Raw genomic sequence first — 20,104 nt, forward strand, 5'->3', positions numbered from 1 at the left:
TATATTGTCAGGCTTTTGAAATTTGCCAGTCTGTTGGGTGAAAATGTTATCTCAGTGAAGTGTTCATTTGTATTTCTCTTACGAGTGAAATCTAATCACTTTTTCTATTTTAAGGTCCAGTTTTATAACCTTTTTGGAATTATCTCCAAATCTTTTGCCTATTTTTCTGTAGACTTTTTGATTCCCCCCCTTATTTTTAAAAATACTTTATATTTTAGTCACTCTCCCCCTTTTTTCCTGTTTTATGTATGTAAATATGTAAAATATTTTCTCCCAGTTTGCCCTTTATGTTTTGACTTTGCATGTAATTGTTTTTTTGCCAGGCAAAAACTTTCCCGCTACATCCAAGTTATAGAGGAATTCAGCTCTGTTTTCTGGTACTTTAGTAGTTTTGATTTTTTTTCCTTTTAGATCTCAAATGCATTTGGAGTTTATTTTCTTGTATGCCGTGAGGAATTGATTTAATTTATCTTTTTCCAAATGGTAACCCTCTATTAATTCTTAATCTTGTTCTTGGACTTCTAAAACCTTTTCCTGTGAAGTGATTCTTTGAGATACATACATGTACATGTTTAGTATGCACACATACACATAGACCAGACCATAAAGTTTAAAAATAGTTACCAGTATGGGTAAAATTTCCTTCCTTTGATGTAGATGAGGCTGGGCATATTATGAAATGCTAACTTCCATAGCAGTCAAGGTGTTGACTATTTTTAGTGTGGTAAGGGGTGAGCAGACCTGCCCCTAATTTGCTTTAAGGCTGCTCCTTAGGGTGGGTAGCATATCTTGGTCATTTGACTGTTTATACTGTATAGGACAATTAATGGAAAATTAATTGCAATATGTAGGACAGTTAATGGAAAATTGCAAGAGGAAGATCTTTGCAAAGATGCTGCTAAAATACATTTCATAATTTGTGTTTGTTGTTTAAGCATAGCTTTAAGACTTTAGGTAGTTTTTGGTGCTTTTGTTTTATAACTGGTAATGGCTAATAATTGAGAATAGGCACAGTTCTTAAGCAGTTTGTCCTCTTTACTGGACCTTTTGTCTCTTCGATGGGTAGTACCTTCTGAAGGATTGGAGAAATAAGTAGCCTTGTGCCCTCCTCCATGGTCATAGTTTTTCATAAGTATTGGATGATATTCTTTTCCTTTTTTAGTATTTTTGTTTTAATTCAAATGTATGATATCCCTTTTCCATTCTAAAGGTACAAAATAGATGTTTATTAGTTTCCTGAAGGCTTTACCCACAGACTACTTATGGCTTGTGGTATTCTCAAGGTTATAGAGTAGGTTAGAAAGCTTCTGGAAAGTTGAAAGGAGAGGTATAACCTTTTCCTCCCTAAATACCTTTCCTTTTCCTTTTAGACAGTCTGTTCTCTTGTCTAGAATGACATTATGAGCTACAGAAACACACTTTCATTTCCATTTTAGCAAATACATTGAGTCTCATTATAGTAAGATTTATTTTAAGTTGTACATCTCCATTTTCTCAAGGGGGAAGATGTATATCGTGGGTCAGCTGTCAGTAATTAGGAAGTACTGCTGTTCTAATATGAACATTGCTAAAGGAATGATCAGCATGCATAAGTTGAATACCTATAATGGCACAGGCCTGCCTGTGATGTGATACAAGACTCGTGAATTGTATACAACTCTTATTAACTGAGTGTGCAGCCTTACTTAATTTAATTTGTTTAATAACAAATTTTACTTTTGTGTATCTAATTAGTAGGCTAATGAATATTTACTTCAATTGCTGCTGACCCTAAAGGAAGTTATATAGTATAGCGTACCATAAGAGCAAAGAGAGTGAGTTTTAAATCCTTACTCTGTCAGTTACTATATGACTTTGAGCAAGATGCTTTACTTGTCTGGGGCTCAATTCCATCATTTGTGAAATGGTAATAAGTAATATATTGTGAGGTTAAATGAGGTAATATATGTATATGAAATTCTTAGGAAATTGTATGATGGATGGAAGACAGTCAATTAACCATACTGTTGATCATTTTTTAATTATTTTGTTAAGCACTTAGATACCTTTTTGGTGAAAGATGTTAGATATAGCTAATATTGAATGGTGATGATGAACAATTTGGCCATGAATTCATTTTCTAGTTCCTTCTTTGGCTGATTTCCAAGATATTCATAATTTGCAACTATTGGCAAATTATGGCAGCAGGCAAAGTAATTGAGGGTTAAAATTGTAAACTTCTAATTCTTTGTTCATAATGAAAATAATTGGCACAAGTGTGTGCCGATGTCTGTAGGTGCAGTGATGTAGCTCTGCAGCCCTAGCTCTGATTGCTTTTCCCTTTCCCCTCTCTCAAATGAGTCCACTCCTTTAGTAGTTGGGAATATATCCAGGAGACTATCGTGTACTCCTTGCCTGTTCTACCTTCAAGTGGCTCATAGGTTTAAGGAAAGGAGTAAAACTTTGACATTTTGTCATTGCAGATGATAGATATGGGAGCAAGGTGTTGAGAAGCCCACTGTCTACCTCTGAGAGGAGACTATGAGGAGGAAAAGAGAAAGTTAGCAGAGAGATAATGGATCTCTGTAGGTCTTTGTGAGAATCTCTGCTTCCCATTTTATCCACAACTCTTTGTAGACCCCTTTTCCTGAGTCTCATAGTTTGGTATAATCTCTGTTTTCTGGCAATATCCTTTTGCTTAAGCTGCTAGTTTAATTTATGAGTTGTTTTTGTTTGTTTGTTTGTTTGTTTTTATTAAGGATTACATAGGGGACATAGTATTACAATTTTTCTTCCTTTTCTTTCGGCAAAACCAAAGCCCAGTTCTCATTTTCACATTTTTATAAGGCTTTCCACTTAAATCTCTACAGATGAAACTCATAAATTTGTTTCTGTATCATAAAAGTTCAGTTATTGTGTCCTTTTACCTGTAAGATATTACCCTAACCTTAAACTGGTTACTATTTAGGTAATAAGACATTAAAATACTGATTTGCTAGTCTAGATCACATATGTGGTATTTTTACACTTGATAGCTAATAAGAAATCGGGTGAGTCATGTTATCTGCCCCCTCAACACTTCACCCCCTCCTTTATTATCACCCCTTCTTCCACCAAAAAGCTTCCAAGGAAACTCCAACTGAGGTATAACTAAACGTGAAAATGCTTCAATTTAATTAAAAAAATAACTAGATGATTAACAGTGATTACCCAGTGACCAGTTCAGAGAAGCTAATTTATATTGATTTTATTTGAAACTTGAAAAGCTTTTAGAGGGCACAAAGTTAACTAACAGATGTAGTCTAACAGATTATTCATCTCCTTTCAGCAGTGTACTCTAAATTGGGTCTTCTCAAAACTCACTCTAACCAAATGGATAAGGTTCTGTTTAAGGAACACAGGAAAGCTTTTCTGTTCCCCTTGACAACTAGTTCTTCTAGGTGAGTATCTGCCTTAATTGGCAGAATTGTAGTAATTCCTCTAATATGGGTGAAGTGATTTTTGTATTTCAAGTCATTACTAAATATAGTACCTTTCCTAAATATGGACTGTTCCATTTATAGGCTAAGAATTATGAGGGCTTACTTAACCTTACCTCCTCAAACAAATGCTTTTTGTAGTTAGTATGAGGGAACCTAGGTTTTGGTTTCTGCTGTACTTTTAGTCTTCCATTTCTCTTATTCATGGCTCCATTAGGTAGTAGTTATAATATTTTTCATTGAGCAAAGTATTTTTAAGTACATGTTACCAAACTATGTTTTAAATGGCTATGGAAGGAACACATTCATTTATAGACCTTGACCCTCTGGAGGCACTACCCATCTTAATTTTAGAGATTACATTTCAAAAGGATATAATGGAAAGAGCCCTAGTTATTTCCCCATATCCAAGTTTGTGCATAGGCTAAGAATATTTTTCTGTATATTTCTGATTTCAGTTTGGCTGACAGATAGTTCTGCAGTATAGCTATTAGGACTTACCCAAGTACTAAGAACATTTTTAATTTGGATAATTAAAAAAGTGAAGTTCATTGAAAAGAACAATTATTAAGATATTTAACTTTGTGAATTTTTATTCTTAAACAATTTAAAAATATTATACCTTTTAGTTTAAAGGATTTCATTAATTTTTAATCTTTATAAGGATGTTCCTTCATATGTGAACTGGTCACACCTACCAAATTACTTAGTCTAGTCAAATCGTGTTAGGACATCTGTTCTTTCTTTGTTCACAGCACTAAGTAAACAGAAAATTCATTGTATTAAATATTTTTGTGTATGTCTGATAACAGTTATTCAGAAATTTGTATCTACGGTTTAAAATCAGATAATTACCTCACTGACAATAGGAGTAACTATTTGTTGTCCTCATATTTTAATTTTTGTAAGAATTAATCTCTTATATATTAATTATGCCCTCTTTAAGTTATTTGAAACTCTGACTTGAGTGAGAATTAAGCCCAATTGTCAGACTTATTTATTGCCAGCTCTTTGTGTAGCAGCCTTGTATGTTCATTGTAAGAAAGGAGCAAGATGCTTTTGTATAGACTTCTCAAAATAAGATGAAAATGTTTAAATACACATTATTTTGACCAAAAACAGGATAATTCTCCCAGAGTAGTGCTGTTTAAAGTAATAATGCCAGGGCGCATATTAGTTCCCTGCTTTGTGACCAGTGTGATGAGCACAGCTTAGGGGTTTGTTTTTTCAGTTCTGAAGCCTACTAAATATGGCCAGAATCAATGTCATTCTAGGGTACTCTGCCTACAGCTGGTTTGTAAGAATTTGGATCAGATTAAATAGGGGAAGAAATAAGAGTCTGGGACTTTCTGGTTAACAGATCACAATTGTGTGATTTTTTTCAGGTGGCCTTCTGATAGCATCTGCTCATTTTGGTGCATATGTATATGGGACAGACATAGACTACAACACCGTTCATGGCTTGGGTGAGTAGTGGTTCTAGACAGTGTTACAGTCTTTGCTCTTGTACCAAATGTGCCTTTAAGATACTTAAATAGTTATATATGGCATTATACATCTATTTTTAATGTTAAAGTGTTGTGATATAGTTTTAGTTATTCTTACAACAATAAGACTTCATTGGGTATCTGCTTTTTATGAAGTGATCCAGTGTGAGCAAAATGACCCCCGGGGAAACACAAAGGTGAGTAGGAAAAATCCCTCCTCTCAGAGCTATTTTTGGTCTTAGATTTTTAAAAAGTAGGCAATCAATAAGGTTGTAAAACTTTTGGGTTGGGAAGGAAGTGGGAGAGGGACTAGTCATTTTTAATTAGCATATTCATGTTAGTAAAACAGAGTTTCTACTTAACAATTATCACTGTTCTTTTATTCAGCAGTCATATGTGTATACTCTAATTTCTAGTCCTTGAGTACCATACATGTTTTTAATTTCATAACTGACCGAAACATCTTTGAGACAGTTAAGGTGACAGTAATAGTAAAGATTCTGCATTAGACTGAGGGTAATTTGAGATAAGCATCTGCTTGCTTTTGAGGCAATTTTGGAAAATACTTTAAAATCTAGAAGCTTTGCTAGTGAAGTGTGATTGGATGAAATTGAATCAAACTGAAAATATTTCTTCATAGCTGAATAGTATTAAAAATGTAAAGTTTCTTTGATTTTGAAATTGTAGTTATGCTGGTATTTCATTGTTGTAACTAGAATCAGCCTATAAAACATGCTTTTCCTCTTACTCACCCAGTGTAAATTATTATATAGGTGAGAATTTATTAGACTTTATTTTCTTTTGCTTAAGTAATTTGATATATTGTATTTGATGAACTGTCTTTTTTCCTACCTTGCTATAAAGAATTTAGTACTATAAGGAGAATGAGTAACATTTTATAAAGTTCACCTAAATGGGCTAACCAGAAAAAGATAGTCTTTGTCTGCAGTATGTTAGAGTAGACAAAGTGCTAAGAAGAATTATTCCTGTTTGCTTTTAGTAGAAGCAGTATGTTTGCTTTAAGGATATTGTCCTATATAATTCATTTGAATTTTTATTTATTAGAGTTATGTTTAAAAGTTATGTAATAACCTTTCAGTCTACTTGGGTAGAATTCTGACTGAGGTAGAGTTTCCTCAGAGCTTATCCAAGATGCTATTAGATATGCCCTCTGTTTCCTATGCTTCTAATCTCTTACTATACTCTCAAATACTTCCAAGTTTCTTCCATTTTAAAAATACAGAACTTTTTCTATCAATCCTATAGGGACCCTCCTAGCTACTACTTTGTTTTCCTCTTCCTTTTACCAAAGTGTTTCTTTTTCTTTTTTTTAAGAGATTGAGTTTTTTTAATTAATTAATTAATTAATTAATTTATGGCTGTGTTGGGTCTTCGTTGCTGCGCGCAGGCTTTCTCTAGATGTGGCGAGCGGGGGCTACTCTTCGTTGTGGTGCGGGGGCTTCTTATTGCAGTGGCTTCTCTGTGGCGGAGCGTGGGCTCTAGGCACGTGGGCTTCACTAGTTGTGGCGCGTGGGCTCCGTAGTTGTGGCTCGCAGGCTCTAAAGCGCAGGCTCAGTAGTTGTGGGGCATGGGCTTAGTTGCTCCCCGGCATGTGGGATCTTCCCGGACCAGGGCTCAAACCCATGTACCCTGCATTGGCAGACGGATTCTTAATCACTGCACCACCAGGGAAGTCTGCAAAGTGCTTCTTTCATTTTTTAAAAATAAACTTATTTATTTTTAGCTGTGTTGGGTCTTCGTTCCTGCATGTGGGCTTTCTCTCTAGCTGTGATGAGAGGGGGCTCCTCCCTGTTGCGGTGCATGGGCTTCTCACTGCAGTGGCTTCTCTTGTTGCGGAGCACGGGCTCTAGGCGTGAGGGCTTCAGTAGTTGTGGCTCATGGGATCTAGAGCGCAGGCTCAGTAGTTGTGGCACATGGGCTTAGTTTCTCCACAGCATGTGGGATCTTCCTGGACCAGGGCTCAAACCGTGTCCCTTGCATTGGCAGGCGGATTCTTAACCACTGTGCCACCAGGGAAGTCCCCCAAAGTGCTTCTTAAAAAGACTAGTTTATTTGCTATTCCTCTTCTTCATCTCTAACTGTGTTCTGCCTGTTATTTTTCAGCTTGCATGCCTACTGAAAAATCTTACTAAGGCCACAGATCTACAGTATTTGGCAGTGTTGACCTTCATAAAGCAGCCCTTGGTTTCCTAGACAGTGGCTTCATTGGGTGGTACTCTGATTTCTTTGTTTTGATCTCAGTCTCCTGAAGGCCCTGCAGTTTTCTTCAATGTCTGTTTATATGTTGCTTTTCTCCAGGCATCTCTTGTTGACCCCTTTTATCACACTACATATTGTGCAGAGTCATGTCATGCTTCTTTTGCTTTTTAAGTTTTGTTTTTATTGTGAAGTAGATCATAATACAGAAGAGTTTATTAAAATAACAAGAGTATCGAACAAACATTTATGTAATTGCCACCTAGGTTAATCAGAAATATCATTCATTCTTACAGATTTAACTTAAGTTTATATACTGACATCTCTCAGGTATATGTATTCTGGTCTCTAACTACCTGCTGAATATCTCTTTCTGAAGCTTCTGTAGGTACCTCAAGGTATATCAAGATTGATGTATCTCAAATGAACCTCATCTTCTTTCCTAGATTTTCTTTTCCTCTTGGTTTCTCAGATCTTAATTGATGGTATCATCATCCACTCATGTCTCCTAAACTAAAACTTTTGAACTTCTTCCTTGAGTCCCCCACTTTAACTCTTCATCTCTTGTGTTCTCGTTTTACCTCCTCTGTCCATGGTCACAGCTCCTGCATTTCCCAAGTTAGCTCTCTTCATTTCTGTTCCATTTATCTAATTCGTCAGTGTTTCTACACTGCTAGAGGAAAGGGACCATGTTCTGTTTAACTCTGTGTCTTTATTAGTACGCTTTGAATGCATTAATTATTGAATGAGTGTTTTAAGGCAGTTTTATGTGAAAGGATAGTTAGACATCAGTACAGTTTACTTTTTGAAATATTTTTTACAATAAGTTAAAATAAAAATAATTGTTCCTTGTATAAATAAAATTAAGATTTGAAATGAAAGCAAGTTTTATTTGATTAAATATAGGTTTAGATAAGTTAAACGTTACTTTTAGCCAAATGACGAGGTAAGAATGTTGTTTGTTAGTTCTGTCTTCCTTTTTCTTTCCCTTCAGGAAAGGCTAGTAGGAAAAACCAGAAATGGAGAGGACCAGATGAAAACATTAGGGCAAATCTTCGTCAATATGGTTTAGAGAAGTATTACCTTGATGTCCTGGTTTCAGATGCATCTAAACCTTCTTGGAGGAAGGGCACATACTTTGATGCAGTCATCACTGATCGTAAGTTTATTTTTATACAAAAGTAGGAGTAGGATTAGGTTCCTAAAGTCATTTACATTTAAATTACAAAATTTATCAGTACAACAAAGAAAGCCAACTTGTATTAGTATTCCCCTCACCCCTGACTTCTTCACATAGTGAGAAGGAAAAAATTATGAATGTAGGGCAGGACACCAATTTAACTAAGTGGTTTTGATTTTTTAAACTATATGTATTAACTTGTCATCCCTTTTTCTCTTCGGCTTATTTTTTAAGACATAAATTTGTTTTTATATTTGTTTTATATTTGACCGTAATTGGTTATTAGTGTAGCAACTAGAGCCAAAATGTCATTTGCAATTATGGTATCACATTTGAAGAGGAAAGTTTCAGATATTTCCCATTTCTCTATGTGTAAGCTTTTATGTTTTGTTGTTGTTGTTGTGCCTGTTGTAACTGGCATCTCCTTTATAGAGTTAAAAGAAATTTGGGTGTGACCCACTGCGCTTGTGAACCCACTGAGCTTCAAGAATGTGCATGAGAACTTGTTTTCTCATGCCATGTGAGTTCTTGGGCTTTTCAGGCATCCTATCTAAGAATAAATCTACCTTTTCTATAGTATTTGGCAGTAAATCTGTATATAGTGGCATACAGTATCTCAACCCTTCCATCTCAGACCTTTTCAGTTCTTTGGTAACTTAGATATTTTCAAATCTAACAAAAGAAAAATTAGCAAGTATGAATATCAGTATGAATATACTTTTGAAAATTGAGTGACTTTTTATTAATAATCTACTTTATTATTTGCTCTCACTCTCTATGTGTATTTATAAAAATACGTAATTTTTTTCCTGATCAATTGAGAGTAAGTTGTATACATCATGGCCCTTCACCGCCCCCCCATACTCCAGTGTATATTTCCTAAGAGTAGGGATAGTCTCTTAGATAGCCAAAGTACAGTTACCAATTTCAGTGAATCGCTAATTCTTTAATCTGTAGTTTCTCATCCAGTTTTGTCAATTGACCCAGTAATATCCTTTATAGCATGTTTTTCCCTGAAGTGCAGTATCCAGCCTAGTGTCAGGTATTGCCTTTAGTAGTCATACCTTTTAACCCTCCTTTAGTTTGTAACATTTTCACAACCTTTCTCTGTCTTTTATGACATTGACATTTTGAAGAATACAGTCACCTGCTTGCCTGCCCTCCCAGTGTTTTAAATAGAATGTCCCTCTTGTTATGCATTCTCAGCTGGAATATTGCATAGGTGATGTGTCCTTCTCAGGGTGTCACATCTGGAGGCACATGATGTCCATCTGCTTTGCAGTGATGATTAGGTGACTTTTGACTATCCGTGTTACCTGTTTTCTGTCTAGCTCCATATGGTATTAGAGAGTCTACAAGAAGAACAGGTTCACAGAAGGAAATACCAAAGGGGATAGAAAAATGGTAAGTAAAAGTTAAATATGGTATGTTACTACTTTGGGAAGAAGCATATTGCTTTTTTTTAATTAACTTAGTTTAATAGTCTTAAAGTTTTTCACTGATTTTGAAATTTTGTTTTCTTTGTCTAGTCCAGAAAGCCACGTTCCTGTTTCCTTGAGTTATCATCTGAGTGATATGTTTTTTGACCTGTTAAACTTTGCAGCTGAGACCCTCGTATTAGGTGGAAGACTAGTCTATTGGTTACCAGTGTACACACCAGAGTATGTAATATTAAATAATTTTACTTATAATTATTTAAAATATTAAATAATTTTACTTTTTCTTATGGTATTTGTATATCTAGCATACTTTTTTCCCTGTCTCTAATCATATTCAGGGTAAATATCTTTGTGTTTAATGTGTATGATGACCTTCATTTACCAACACGCTGCATAAAACAGGCCCCTTCTTCTTATTGATTGAATTGCTTTGAACTTTTTATTTTACATCAGGGGTTGGCAAACTACAGCCTGTGAGCCTGATATGGTTTTCAGCCTGTTTTTGTAAGGCACTTGAGCTAAGACTGGTTTTTACCTATTTAAAGGGTTATTAGAAAAGAAAAAAACAACAAAGAAGAATATGTGTCAGAAACACAAGTGGTCCACAAAGGCTAAAATATTTACTATCTGGCCTGTAAGAGCAAAAGTTTGCCCCTGTTGTATATCATACTTAGCTCGGGGCCTGTGTGTTCAATAGCTGTTTGGCCAGGCCATAAACTTAGATAAATTTTAACAACTTAGCTGAGTGATTCATCTACTGCTAGTTAGCTTGAATATATATTGGCTCTTAGGATCACCGTAAATGCAGTAAAACCTTTTTTAAAAGCTAAGACCAAACAAACTAAGAGCTATGCATATATTTAAAGCCCTGATTATGTTCAACATTATTGGTTTGGGTTTTATTATTCAATAGCTATTAATTATAAACAGAGCTGTGTACACCAACAATGAAAGACAAGATGTGTTGACAAAACAGGATCTTTAGATTTGAAAGGCAGTGTCAAGCTGAAAATTTGGCTATTTGTTCAATATGCTATAGATATCTTTTTTTAGAAATTATTTTAATTTCTATATTTACTATACATAATTGTACAAAAAGCATTTTAGACCAGTGTTTTCTTGTTTGTCTTTTCATAATGGTTGATGGTCCCTCAGCAGTTGGAAGCTATGCTTTTTTGTTGTTTCTTTTATAAATGTTTCATTGGGAGCTACCATGACCTAACTTTATTTTTTTATTATTATTATTTTAAAATAAATTTATTTATTTATTTATTTATTGGCTGCATTGGGTCTTCGTTGCTGTGCATGGGCGTCCTCTAGTTGAGGCGAGCGGGGGCTACTCTCTTCATTGCAGTGCGCGGGCTCTAGGCACACAGGCTTCAGTAGTTGTGGCTCACGGGCTCTAGAGCACAGGCTCAGTAGTTGTGGCCCAGGGGCTTAGTTACTCCACGGCATGTGGGATCTTCCTGGACTGGGGCTTGAACCTGTGTCCCCTGCATCGGCAGGCGGATTCTTAACCACTGCACCCTCAGGGAAGCCCTGTCCTAACTTTAGTTTTGCATCTTGTTTATCAGCTAATAAGACTGTACACATTCATACCCATACCCCTTAACACAGGGCTTATGTTCTGTTAAGAAATTAATTATTTCTTAATTTTGGAAATAAGAGAAATTAATTCCAAGGAGTAAAATGGCTTGTCTAAAGTTAAAAGCTAGCTAGTTTATTGTTTTCGTTATTCCTAGTGCTGTTCACATAATTCAGCATCTTGCCAAGATCTCAGGTGTCTGGTATGTGAAGTGATAGATGGTGTTTTATTAATATTTTCAGAGAAAAAAAAATATTTTCAGAGAAGAGCATATTTGTTTATTTTTATTCAAAAGTGGTTTCTGCCTTAGACAAGCTGAACTCCAGCAGCAAACTAACTTGTCTTTTTGTTTTAATTCAAGTTTTCAGAGCTGGAATTTTAAAAACTTTATTTGAAATAAATTTCAAATTTACAGAAAAGTTTCAAATGCAAAAAACTCCCATCTCTCCCCCATCCAAATTTTCCAACTATTAACATACACCTCCTCTACCCCCCTTTCCTCACCCATTACATTAATCACATGCCCATTATCATTTTTGGAACTATTTGAGAAGTTGCAGATATGATGCCCCATCACCCCTGCGTATTTCTTTGCATTTCTCAGAAGCAAGAGCATTGTTGTCAAATCACCATCAACCCCTGAAGTCTGGAAGTCAGCATTGATAGTGCTGCTGTCCAGATCATGGACCCCAGTCAGATATTACTGATTGTAGTCTCTCTAGGAAAATGTACTGCATTGACCCATCATGTCATTCTCCTCCAGTCTGGAATATTTCCTCAATCTTTCCTTATCTTTTGTGTCCTTAACAGTTTTATAGAGTACAGGGCTTATATTGTGAAGGTTGACCCCTAACCCGGTGCATCTGATGTTTCTTCCTTGACCAGACTCAGGCAATGCTCTTGGTAGAAATACCACAAAAATGATACTGTGCTCTTAGTGCACTGCATTATGGGGCACACAGAGCCAACCTCTACTGGAGGTCTTAAACTTGATCATCTGGTCATGTTGTTCTCTGTCAGGTTTCTCCGCTGTGAGTTATCATGTTCTTCTCGATTAGTATTTCCCAGGGGGAGGTATCACAAGATTACACCAATATCTTGTTCTTCAGGTGACTACTCACATTGACAACCACCATAATGATGACTTTTCTATTCCATCATTCCTTCTGCATTTTAAGTTGGCATTCTACTATAAGGATTAGTTTTCCCTTCCCTCCCATTAATTTATTAATTTATACTGGTATGGAGTCATAGATTCCTATATTATTCATTGGGTTATAATTTATTACTATCATTATTTTGTTGTTCAAATTGTCCCAGATTTATGATCAGCAGGAGTCCCTCTGAGGTGGCTCCTCTGTCCTTTTGAAATATCCTCATTAGTTTTTGTGTGTTTCTTATATTCTGGCATTTCTGACTTTCCACTATTTTGTAGTTTATTATTTAATTATAATTGAAATTAAATGTGGTTATGAATATCTTCTGTAATTCTTTTATTTATTTCTTTTTTATAAAAAGTCAAACTGGAGGCACTTTCAACTATTTTAGTATTTCTGAAGACCTTAAAAAATGGCCACTGGGTATTTCTTCAGTGACTTCTCTTTTAATAATTTTCGACAAGGGGAAATTTCCAAGTCCATATAACCAAAGGGATTTTTTAGAAGTAAAAAAAGGCACGTTTTTGTCACTTGTTTGTTTGTTTGTTTACCTTAGATGTTTTATCAAAGGACAAATTTCATCCAGGCTAGGACACACATGGAAAGACTACTATGGCATTTACTTCCCTGACTTATTTGTCAGGTCTTCTGATGTTCATAACTAGACTTCTGTTGTGCCTTCTCCTCCCCTTAACTCAAAGTGATCTTATTAATGAACTTAGTTTGTCTTGCGTTTATATTAGGGAATGAACTATTTTCACTTTTGCAGTAAACATAATCCAAAGTATTTACTCTTTTTAAAATAACACAGTATTAGATGAACTTAAAACTAAAGTCATCTGCAGAAGTTTGAAATAATGTTCTTGCTTCTGAATGAAACAATTTAGAATTAGTTTGGTTATGTTGTATTGCATATATAGCTTTTTATTAGACTAAGAATAAAGAATTCATTTTAAAATTGTACCTTAGCACAGCTTAATTTGAAAACTTTTGTATTTTTGGTATAGTGAATGTAGGCTTTTAGTCCTACTATTGAATTAATTTACTCAGCCAAATCCTGTTATATGATTGAAGTTTAAAAATAAGACTCGCACATTATAATCAAGTTAAGGTATTATTCATTAAACGCAGAACATTTTTATTTTTTTTAAACCCAAGACATTTTGAAAGGTATAAGACGATAAAAACAAAATACTACCTAACAGCTTAGTTATTTGTGAAGAATTGTCAGAACTGATGATTGAAAAAGGATTTTGTCACTATTTGGTAATTTAAATTGTGGTGAAGAAACTGCTACTCAACAAACTTCTGCTTCCTCTAGTCCAGATTCTCCCCACTCTAGTATATTGTATTTTTGGCCAGCATCAAGACACTCTGTATATGTTATGTCCTTCAACCTTTATTTATTCTGTACCCATTGCTTGATATACTGTTTCTTCTTTCCTCAGCCGTAAAATTCTAGTCATCTTTCAAGGCCTGGCTTAATTGTTACCACCTCTGTGACACTTTCTGAAACCTTCTAAGCAGAATTCATCAATCCTTCATATGTGCTCTCCTAGTAGTTTACTCTTATTACTCATAGAGACTTACCACATAAAATTATTCTTGACTTTTGGTATTTGTGAGTTTATTATTCACAATTTCAACTATTTGCAAATGACCCTGAAGATCTGTGTAACATTCATTTGGGCAGGGCATACATTCAACTCGTGTATTTGATATTATAGGAGTTGCTAAGCTGTTGAGTGAGTGTAGCTTTTTGCCCAGGTTCCACATATCCCTATGTGTTGTTTTCTAATTGTCATTTATACACAGATAATGCTCTTGAAGTGATTAGAAACTGTGTTTCTTTGTGAAGGATGTCCTTTACTGGAAATCCAACTGCTAGTGCTTGTGATAAAAATGATGACAAAGTGAAGAAGTCTAATAAAGTACTCCAAAGTAAGATTTGGGGATAAAGTTTAATTGTGATAAAATAAATTTTGTGGTGGCTCAGAGCCACACAAAACAGAACCGAACATGTTGTTTTTCATCTTTCATACAGGAAACAGAGAAAAGTGATTCTTTTAAATTGTTTTCAGTAAGTGCTCCAATCGGCACAAAATCCGTTTCTCAAATGGGAAGTGAAACTCTAATGACATTTGGAAATAGTTAGCTTGAGTCATGAAGATTCACAGGAAAATAAATGGCTGTCAAAATTGATTGATGGAAAAGCTAGGGACCTATACACTTTTTTTTTTTCTTTTTTAAAAAAGGTTGAAATATAATTTGTATACTGTGAAAGTCACCTTTTTAAAGTGTACAACTCCATGGTTTTTATAACCTCAAAGTTATGCAACCATCACCACTAATTCTAGAACAATTTTTAAATAAATTTATTTTATTTATTTTTGGCTGCGTTGGGTCTTTGTTGCTGCGCATGGGCTTTCTCTAGTTGCAATGAGTGGGGGCTACTCTTCATTGCGGTGCGTGGGCTTCTTTGTTGCGGAGCATGGGCTCTAGGCATGTGGGCTTCAGTAGTTGTGGTGCGCGGGCTCAGTAGCTGTGGCTCGTGGGCTCTAGAGCGCAGGCTCAGTAATTGTGGCGCACGGGCTTAGTTGCTCCGCGGCATGTGGGATCTTCCCGGACTAGGGCTTGAACCTGTGTCCCCTGCATTGGCAGGTGGATTCGTAACCACTGCGCCATCAGGGAAGCCCTCTGGAACATTTTTGTTATCCCAAAAAGAAACCCTGTATGCATAAGCAGTCACTACTGCTCTTGTCCCTAGTAACCACTTACCTATCTCTGTGGATTTACCTATTCTGGCTGATTTAGATTTTAAATAGAGGCTTAGATTATAGGGGAATAGTACTAAAAACAGGGAGTTAACATAAGATACCATACTATCATAATAGTCTAGGCATAGTACAGATTTATAGCTTCTACTTAACAGATTGCAAACAGTCCATTAGTATGAAATATGTTAGTAAATATATAGTAAATAATTTTTAACTGCTGTTTTTTATTTTTTAGTGTGATATTTTGGGAGTACACTGTTAAATTGATTGGCTCATTCATATAATAGAGTAGTGGTTAAAAACAAGTTTGTTAATGATAATGATGACCTAAATGATGTCCTTTCATGCTTAAACTGAAAGTTCAAGTCAAAAAATGATCTAGAACATGTAAATGTTTTTCTGCTGTTAAGCCAAATGCCAATGACTTAGTTTCACCAGTTTAGCATTATTCATGTCATAAATGTTAATTAAAATTGTATTGGTTTTGTACTTTGATTTAATTTATAAATTTGTTTTGGGTTTTATAGTTATATAAATTATATAAGCATGAGGAATTTATGTTTATATACATTTAAGAAACATTTTAATAAAAATACCTTGTCAATAAAAGGTATATAAATAAAATTTAATAAAAATACCTTTTCCTTTGCCAAGAAATAAGATTTTTTTCTTTAAAAAAGGGTATGTTACTAAATTTGACAAGTTCAGACATTTCTAAACCCTGATGTTTGCAAGCCTAAGGTCAAAACTATATCTTCTCTTTGTTACCATTACTTAAGTCTGTCAACTATGGTGTAGAATGTATTCTTTCATATCATAAATGCTTTGTGTGAAGACTCCAAATTTGACATCAACTTAATGTCATAGGAGCACAACATTTCTGACTGTATAGTGAGCATTAGAGAATTATTAGGTGAGATGAAATCTGAAATGGCCATTATTTGTTGGAAAGCCCTAAGGAGGGAGGCAGAGAATGACTTCAAGAGAATTCCTTCCACTGATAATGAAGTGAAGTGTATTATGAATGTTGCTTGGTAAGTGGGTGATGAAAGTTTTGAGCATGTGGTCAAGGTAATGAGGGAGAGCTTGTTGAAGGTCACAGGGACCTAGAGAAATCAGTGAACAAGTGGTGGGGAAGACAGTGTTGATGCATTAGAATTGGCTGGTCGGATGGTGGTCCTTTACAGGAAGCGCTGATCAGCACCTTTCCCATTTTGGATCAGAGCTTTAAGATATCCCATATAAGAAATGTTTGCAGGCTCTTTATCTAGAAACATATGAAGATTTGCAAAGGAAAAATAAAAACTGGCAATCACAGTGTTCTTAAAGGTGCCCCTACCTAGTGAGCCCTCTCTCCTGCTGTTCTTCTGAATTCTGCTCCATAACTGTTTCCCCCACATTTGTTACCTGTTTCTTCTACCAAGATTAGTGCCAACAACCTATCAGACATGAAGTTCCGAACTACTGCACCCTGACTGTCCTGCTTTCTAGGTGTCGTCATCTTCATTCACTAAGTACATGTGCTGTACAGCAGCAAGCACCACTGCTCTTTATCATAACTTTGGTTTTATTTCATGGCAGAGGATTGATGTCATCTGTAGTGTTTAGTTTAGTGGTAGTTTATCCGAAAAATCTTATATAAAAAGGTTAATAGAGGCCTCAAGATGTCATAAAAAATTTTGCAGGGACATTTCATTTTAAAGGGGTATATGCTGTAGTGGACTTTACTTTGGGAATTTATAAACATCCCCAGTTGAATCAGTCCCTCATGAATGTTAGGGGGTTGTTATGGAATGTATTTCTGTCTGTCTTATGTGCTCTCGTGGGATCCTTTAGGGTAGAATTGTCATCTTGTATTTTTGTGGTTTAAATGCTTGGCATTCTTCAATAAAACATACCTGTGTTCTCTCTCATCCTCATTATACAGGTAAAAAAATTAAACTACTTTCTTTGGATGTGGTTATGTTAAATACTTTGCTTTTTATAAATGCAGATTGTTTATGGATTATATGGACAATTAGCATATGTGAAATAAAATGGCACAGCATGTAGTGGGAGGACGTCCCATACCACACTGGATAACCCCCATGATGATCCTTTGCGGGGTTCATATGTGAGTGTCCCTAACAGTCAGCTGCTCTTTCTTCAGATACACTGAAGAGATGGTACCCTGGCACCCTTGCTTGAAACTCATCAGCAACTGTGAGCAGAAGCTTTCCGGTCGCACATCAAGGCGCTTGATAACGATGGAGAAGGTGAAGGGATTTGAGGTAAGTTATCCTAGTGTTTTTCAGATAAATTCTGGAAGAATTTAGAAGTAGATTTTTCTAGTTTTCCTCTAATGAAGTTTGGAAACGTTAGTCCTTGATTTTTTAAAAAATATTGATGAGTTCAGGAAGAGGTAAAAGTTGAGCAGGTTTGTGGCCTTTGGTGGAGTTCAGAGGGTAGGAATAGAATGTAGAAGTTGAAGACTAGAAATAAAAGTTGACCTTTACTTTTCAGGCTTATTTGACATCCTTGGGCTAACTCAGTTATAAAACAGAGCACTCTTAATTAAACAACCATTGTCTAATTAGCAATGTACTAGTTACCATTTCTCCCCAAAAGCAGAACCTACTTGATTGCAGACTGTACTGAAGAGAAAATGTCACTTTGTATAAAGGAGAAAGTAATTTGCCCCCATCTGTTAGGGTCCAACACGTGTTCTCTCTCTTTTTCTTTCTCTTTCTCCCCCACACATAATTCATTTAAGCTTGAGAAGAAAGAACAAAACATCTGTTACTTCATATCCAGATCAGAATTGTTATGAATAATACCTCACACTGGAGCTTAATTAAATCTACAGAATGCTCATTGGGCTGTACTTATCTTGATTGACAACCAAAGCTCTTCCATATTCACTAGAAATTTGAGTAAGCCCCATCTTTGTTTTGGATTTGTAGGGCAAGCGGAAAAGAACAGGGTGTTACTGCCTGAGGATTTTGTCTTACTCATCCTTACTCTGCATTTGATATTTTTCATCTACTTCACAGCTTATGGGTTCTTTCACAATAATAAAAACTAATGTTTGTACAGTCCCTTTTGCATATATTATTTTACATATTTCTTGTTTTTGTCCTTTTAATTTCCATTTCCTGTCTGTCTCTAATTTAGACCCTTATTACCATATACCTGGTTTATGCTGATAATCTCCTAAATTACCTCGCTCCTTCCATTTTTCACACCTCTAGTTCTTACATGTTAAATAAATCTTCCTAAAACACTGCATTCGTTAAGTCACTTCTTGATGCAAAAATTTTCGTGACTCATTTTTATAACAGAGTAAGGTTCAGAATCTTTAATGTGACAAAATTTCCTCAATAATTGGGCTCCAGTATCAGGGCATTTCTGAAGGCTAAGCTATGTGTATATATACATATACGTATGTGTGTGTGTGTGGGTGTGTATAAAGTTGATTGGTGTCCACTCTTACGTATATGTGTATGTATGTATTTGTGTACATACATACATATGTAAAGGTATATGTGATGTAATTAAAATGAATGCCTGATAGTCATTTTAAACAAATACTAGAAGTTTATATGCAAATAGCAGATATTCTTGGAGTGGCATCTTGTACTCAATATACTTATGTCATAATTATTCAGCATGTTCTTAAAACTTTTAGATTTACATTTAAAGAAGAAATATATTAAACAGTTATTTTACTTTATAGTACACCTTGCTTTTCTTCAAATTATATTCCTGGACTTTGCTGCTCACATTTTATACCAGACAGGTCACTTAATGTTTTTTGGAAGTCACATCTCGTTCCAAGGATGACAGTTTGCCATTAAACGTTTAAAACATAAGCAGTTTTCAGAAATTCCAAAAGAGGAGTTTTCAAATTGTTTGACACAGTGACACAACCTTCCAAAGTGATCATTTTAAATGGCCACCATTTATTTGGATATGCAGTAAGCCCTCCCTATCCGAGGGTTCCACATCCACAGATTCAGCCAAACTGCTCATCCTAAATGTGGTACACGATCCACAGTTGGTTGAAACTGAGCGTGCGGAACCCGTGGATGCCGAGACCCGACTCTCAGCCTTGAGCATCTGCCAATTTTGGTATCCACAGTGGGTCCTGGAACCAATCTCCTGTGGATGCCAAGGGAGGACTGTACCATAGAAGCCCTCTTAACTGACCTCATTTCAAACTCAGTTGATTAACCAGTACTCGCTATTCCTGCTCTAAAACACAATGCATGATGCCTAGAATAGGTCAGATACTTTGAGCTAGTGAGTTACTTGGTCTCTACTATATCTGTACACTTCTGTACTTACAGATGAATTGTCTATTGTGAGTCACTTGTGTTTTTCCTGTGAGCTGTTTATGCCAGTTATATTTGCTATGTCATTTATATAATCTAAATACTAGTTAGACCAGTGAAATGTGAATGGAAGAATAAAGTTGTCATTTCTGTAGAAACAAATATGAATGCTTTAGAAAGATAGGACAAAGTGGATTGCTGAAAAATTTAGAGTCTTGTATTGGAAATGGTTGAGATAACTATAACAGGTTGGAAAAAAGTTACTGCAATCCAGGTTTCTGTACTGAGGTTGCTTTGTAAGAGTCTAAGTTCTTGCTTCGTTTTACAGAAGCCAAAACTGGACATCTTTGCAGGTCTTAATTCTGTATCAAAAGATTGATAACGTGGCATGTGGAATCTTAGTTCTCCGACCAGGGATTGAACCCATGCCCCCTGCAGTGGAAGCGTAGTCTTAACCACTGGACCACCAGGGAAGTCCCTGAATACACAAT

The 20,104-nt window shown here is 35.6% G+C and overlaps 1 protein-coding gene across 4 annotated transcripts in view; it reads left to right on the forward strand.

Annotated features, from left to right (window-relative positions):
- TRMT11 (tRNA methyltransferase 11) overlaps positions 1-20,104 on the forward strand; it is a 61,141-nt gene that overhangs the window by 23,831 nt on the left and 17,206 nt on the right. For all 4 annotated transcript variants that reach the window (XM_022555986.2, XM_022556006.2, XM_022555997.3 and 1 more), the window contains exons 8-12: positions 4,844-4,924; positions 8,157-8,321; positions 9,674-9,746; positions 9,872-10,003; positions 17,450-17,570. In XM_022555986.2, coding sequence (XP_022411694.1) covers positions 4,844-4,924; positions 8,157-8,321; positions 9,674-9,746; positions 9,872-10,003; positions 17,450-17,570 — 572 coding nt within the window. The remainder of the gene's footprint in view (positions 1-4,843; positions 4,925-8,156; positions 8,322-9,673; positions 9,747-9,871; positions 10,004-17,449; positions 17,571-20,104) is intronic.

This window comes from Delphinapterus leucas, chromosome 12 (assembly GCF_059928025.1).
Source record: "Delphinapterus leucas isolate spDelLeu-1000000601 "Yukka" chromosome 12, BTC_Dleu_Yukka2, whole genome shotgun sequence".
NCBI lineage: Eukaryota > Metazoa > Chordata > Mammalia > Artiodactyla > Monodontidae > Delphinapterus > Delphinapterus leucas.